Here is a 5,729-nt window from a genome sequence, read left to right as displayed (position 1 = left end):
ACGACGATGCTTTTTAGCAACAACTATTAGATATGACATTAATTGTGACGACAATTGAGTATTACCTACGAGTTAATCGCTGCGACCCTCTAAAGACAACTTTCGGCATCAATTGCGTCCTTATTTTTCGTTGCTAAAGGTAAGGGTTTTTATCGTGTAAGATGTTATGTCGACCATCTGTCCATTTACCAAGAGTATTGGATATCCATGGTGTGAAGCAGCATCTAGCTCGGTAAACGTCATTGGATAATCATTTTAGGCTTTGTTGGCAGCAAGATGGGCCTGAGACGGCCCGTTTTGATGGTGATACGGGCTTGTTGGATCGTGGATTCCTGGTACTATTTTAGTCGGAGAGCGTTTCGAGACAAGATATCAGTATATAATAAGAAATAACGGAGAAGGATTACAAACGGGTGGTATTCAACTGCTCCTCAGGATAGACGACAGCAGTAGCTTTGTTATTTTGGAAGGGAGCGTATAAACGTACAAGTTTCTACAGTTCTAGAGCGGTGATCCCGGTTTCATTATTGTCTAAAGCAGATCTCTGGTGATGGTGATGTAAATCCACTCTTTGACCTCTACATCAAGTCGAGTCCTAGTGGCTTCGTCGATGGCAGTAGGGCTTAGTACGGAACTGTCGACATGGTCCAACACGTTGAAGGCACATGGAAGAATTTTTGTTTGCATCAGGATTTTCGTTCATGGAGCCATAACACCGAAGGAGAGAAGACAAATGGAAGACGTGCCGAGGAAGACAAGGATCGGTGGCAATGAAAAGGTAGAGAGGAGTGAAAAGGTAGAGAGGAGAGATTAGGGATTCTGGAGCTCTGATACCATAAAGATTATGCTTGCTGATTGTGTTGATATCAGTCCAAGAGAATCACAAAAATAAAGAAAAGGATATACATCAAATATTTTATACAAATACTAATAAGCAATCATAAATATCCCACTAATATTGAGGTTTTATTCTTGTACTCTGTACTCAATCTATGCATACACACAAGCAATAAAAGAAGCTAACATATTTAGTACCATTTATTTTATCTTTCTTGTTCAATTCCTTCCACATTCCTATTGGATTCCCGTTTAATTATACGTCATACACCAATAGGATACATATCAAGGGATAAACGTGGGGCGAGAAGGACCTCAAGTGGCGTTGCTTTGCTTGTAGTCAGTCCAAAGCATTCGCTCATATCAACGGGTTCATTTGATGGTTTACTAATAACAAATTGTTGGATTAATGTAGCCAATGTTAATCTCAAAGCCTGGAGAGCGAAGTGATACCCAGGACACATTCTTCTACCACCACTAAAAGGAAGTAGTTCGAAATGTTTTCCCTTGACATCAATATCTTTATGGGTTGTCAAGAATCTTTGTGGCTGGAATTCGTAGGGTTCTGACCATATGTTAGGATCACGATGCATTTTCCAAAGATTTAGCACCAAACGTGTGCCTTTGGGGATGTTGTAGCCACCCACAATACAATCCTCCATGGACTCATGTGGAAGCCCTAGAGGTCCAGCCGGGTATAAACGTAACGTTTCTTTGATGATTGCATCAAGGTAGACTAAGTTCTTCATGTCTGACTCCTCTACTGGTCTCTTCCTTCCAACATGCTCATCAATTTCATCTTGGGCGATTTTTAATTCTCTTGGGTTGTTCAGCAACAACGATAGAGCCCATGTTAGAGTCACAGATGTTGTGTCCAAGGCAGCCGTTAGAATGTTCTGTAAGATTTAGATTAAAATAAATATTACTGAAGTCGAAGTATTTTTATAACTCATAAGATAAAATATGATTAGGTAATAGTTATTGATCAAGTTTAAGATTAAGTTTACCAAACATAAGGCCTTGATTATTGTATCATGGTCAAAACCCGGAAAATCCTCTTTGGAGGCACCTTCAAGAATGGAGATAAGAACATCTATGAAGACTTGGTTGCCTTCCTGTTGGTGCGCAGACTCTTTCTCTCTCTTGTGTTCTTCTAACCAACCTTCAAAGATGTCGTCCATCTCTTTTGCTGTCGTCCTCATTTCTTTCTCGTATCCACCAAGGCTAAAACGTTTCAAATAAGGAAGGAAATCAGACACGACAAATACGCCCAATAACTCAAACAGTTTCTTTGTCACGTTTTGAAACCTAACCCCTTCTTCATCCATGTGCGAGAACCTCTTTCCTGAAATAATTCTTACAATAACGTTTAGTATTAAGTTCCCAAACCATTGTTGCATGTCCACCTTTACCATGTCTAAACTTTCACTCTCTTTGTTCGTTACCCATGCCTGATATATATCTTTCATTGATGCTCTAAGCTCGGATGCTCGCACATGTCCAAGCATCTCCACTCGATGCTGTGAGAGAATCTCGAGAATGACGATCTTGCGCACCTGTCGCCAGTAGTCCCCATATGGAGCAAGCCCAAACATGGCGTAGTTATACCCCATGAGTTCTGATGCCATTGACTTGGGTCGACTTGCGAAGACCTTGTCGTTCCTGGTAAGGCACTCTTTTACTATCTCCGCGTTACTCACAACCAAAGCTTGATGAATACCAAGCTTGATCGTGAAGATAGGCCCATATTTTTCTGCCATGTCACCAAAAACTTTGTAAGGTGGTGTGGATCCGCCAAGAAGGTGTAGGTGTCCGATTAATGGCCATTGACCTTTCGCTAGAGGTGGTTCTCTGTTCTTCCCTTTGTTTCCTCTCTTTCCTTTCAAGATTTGCAGCAGGGATGTAAGTACAATAGTCAAAAAGATGGCAGCTACCGTTGTTGAGAACGAGAAATACAACTCCATGCCCTCTGTGTTCAATTTGCACTTTGAGAGAGATGATACAGAAAGTTTATATTATATAGATATTTAACTCCATGGCTGCTATAGTTGTGTCTATTTAATTGTAAGAGTCCAACACATGTGGACAGGAAGTTAGCGTCAACTTGTAATTTCTGTAATAATAACTGTTATATGGAGGCAGCCCGTTTAATTGGGTGCATGGACCACATATGAATGTGGCTCCCGGTCGATTGTTTGTTCTGTAGCTAGATCCCTAATAACAAAATTTTAATCAAGGTAGATAGTTTCATAGTTCTAAATAGATAGCCATATATAATTTCTATAATAATATCGGTAATTTAGTTTAAAAAAAATTAATTTAACGGTTCTGCATACACCGTTAGTGGAGAGGTGGATCCCAATTCAAAGTACTAACATGCAAATCAATAAAGATGTAAGTAGTTATCGCGGTTACAAATCAAATAGTTGTCAAGGCCGAAATTTAAAATTGCAGTTTTTGCAATGCAATAGTATTGGCATAGTAGCTTATATACAAGAATCATGATTATAAAAATAATTAACTTTTAATAGTAAAAAATCATAATTATTAACCAATTATTTTTAACAAATTATTAATTAAAAGATTTATGATTTTTTATATAAAAATTATATTTGTTGATTTAAATAAATATGTAAAATTAATCTTTTCATATGAAACAATTTTTATTTATAAAGGCAAATAGTTTCCTTTCAGAAATATGATCCAATCATATGAATAAGATGATAGAAATGTATATTCATAACATGCTATTATTTAATCAACATATCTGACATGAAAATACATTTTTACTACTTGATTTGCCTGCGCCGGTGAAACAAAAAATGTAGTCATCGCATAAAAACATTACATTTCACCATAATGATCGAGTCCTATGCAGACGACAATTCTGAACTCTGTACATACAACATGTCGTCGGTAAAGGATATATAGACGAAATTTTGTCGGTAAAAAGTCGTCGGTATCTCCGTCACTAAAAGTTGAAAATGTCGTCAAGACAGGAGTCGTCGGTATAGAGTATCCAATGCTGACGATATATCGTCTTTAAAGGGTCGTCGGGATTGATTTCGAGGAAATAAGAAAAAGTTTTATTCGTAGTCTCTGCAAACAACTTGTCGTCGGGAAATAGTGGCGAAACCGATGACAAGGGGTAGCAATACCAGCGAGTTGTCGTCTGGAAAAGTGGGTGCAACCAACTTCCATTCTTATAGTCCCGACGAGTTATCGTCGGAATTGGTAAAACTGTATTTAAAAGGTTTTACCGATGACATGTAGTCGATAAAACTTTTTTTTAGATATTTTTCACAGTTTTTGCTCTATATACCAAATATGTTTTTTAAAACAAATCCAAACAAGATATTTGCAGAATAATATCAAACACTTAATAAACATAACATAACATAAAAATTTAAGCTCTAATTCTACTACATAACAAAATAACAAAAAACAAGTTTTTTAACAAACATTGTTCTCATTATCATTCTAGTTCTCCTCGTCCTCTTCATCATCATCATCATCATCATCATCATCATTTTCCTCCTCCTCCTCCTCGAAGTCATTGGCTGTTTCGGGGTTATTTGTGAAAACATATTGGGATTAAACTGGAATTGTGGTTGGAAGTTAGGAATGATGGACGCGAAAGTGTTATTATACATTTGTTGCATTTGTAGCATTTGTTGTTGCATGATTTCAATTTGTTCGGTTAATACAAATAGCTTGGGGATTATCGGAAGATTGGGATGTGGAAGCTTTGGAACGTTTGATATGTTCATTTGGAAATAAATTATTGTTGATGCTTGATTTCCTTCCAATTCCGCGAATATGACCACATCTCTCATCGAGGGCACGGGCGAGACATTGTTCTTCATTTAGCTTTCTGTTCTCCTTGAGCTCTGATTGCATCAACATCTTTTCTCGTTGAATGTTTTCCTAAAATAATGAAAATAATAAAAATACATTAATTAAAACAAATAAATAAATTTATACACTAAAATAATAATAATATACTTTAAAATAATTTTAATAATAATAACATATTTATCAAATCCTACTTAATAAATGAAAGTTTTTTTTGTCACATGTCAATCTCTCATAAATTTTGACACTTGTCATTTTGTGGTATTTTTTAAATAAATATTATCCACTTGTCAATTTTTGGTTTTGTTTCAATTTTTAAAATTAAAGTCATATACTTATATATGTAAAGTATTAAATATGATATATGATATTAAATTGAAATAAATATGTATCTTCCTTATTTTAAAGTTTTACATTAAAAAATAATTTTTGTTTACACTTTAATGTTTAATCTTTTTTTAAATCAACCCGTGTGATACACGAGTTTCACACCTAGTAACTTATTAACTATTTATTACTTACCCAACCTACTTCTGCTTGCGCTGTATACCAACCCCGACTTTCTTTAAAACGTATTTGTCTCCAACCTTCTATATGTTGCGGGTCTTGTCGTTTTTCTCTCTATAATAAGCCAAAAACAATTAATATGTTTATATAAGTGTTAATAAAAAATTTATATAATACAAATAAATTTAATTACCTACTCGTAAATGGAAGTTTGGACCTACTTTCTTTACCTTTTTCACCCTGCTTCCTATAACACTCATAAAAAAAAGAAAAGATCAATCATATTATCCCAAGCTTCGTCGTCTATATCATCCGGTGGACATTGTCTTGCACCTTCCATATCATTATATCCACCAACCCTATCAAAATAAGTTTTCACTTGATGTTTGTGCTCTTTAGAGTTGACATGTTTCTCAGCAATCTTCATAAAGTTTTTAAGACCTTCCGAGTATTTTGAAGACATTTGATTCTCTCTAATCCAACTCTTATTGATCATCATTGTTGCTTCATTATTAAAAATTATATTATAT

General features: G+C 35.5%; 1 protein-coding gene across 1 annotated transcript; it reads right to left on the bottom strand.

The window, feature by feature from the left end:
* Positions 1–831: 831 nt before the first annotated feature.
* On the bottom strand, positions 832–2,878 carry LOC111913804 (cytochrome P450 CYP82D47). Its single transcript, XM_023909514.3, has 2 exons — positions 1,845–2,878; positions 832–1,733 (listed from the first exon to the last, which is right to left on the bottom strand). Exons 1-2 carry the CDS (start codon positions 2,799–2,801, stop codon positions 1,101–1,103), a joined length of 1,590 nt encoding a protein of 529 aa, XP_023765282.1. The 5' UTR covers positions 2,802–2,878; the 3' UTR covers positions 832–1,100.
* Between the last annotated feature and the right edge of the window lie 2,851 nt (positions 2,879–5,729).

The sequence above is a fragment of the Lactuca sativa genome, chromosome 4 (genome assembly GCF_002870075.4).
Source record: "Lactuca sativa cultivar Salinas chromosome 4, Lsat_Salinas_v11, whole genome shotgun sequence".
NCBI lineage: Eukaryota > Viridiplantae > Streptophyta > Magnoliopsida > Asterales > Asteraceae > Lactuca > Lactuca sativa.
This window is presented reverse-complemented; position numbering and strand designations above follow the sequence as displayed.

Coding starts and splice junctions, on each gene's coding strand:
- LOC111913804 (XM_023909514.3), bottom strand. CDS start 2,801: ATGGAGTTGTATTTCTCGTTCTCAACAACGGTAGCTGCCATCTTTTTG. Junction 1,734..1,844: donor TAATCAAGGCCTTATGTTTG/GTAAACTTAATC, acceptor TAAATCTTACAG/AACATTCTAACGGCTGCCTT.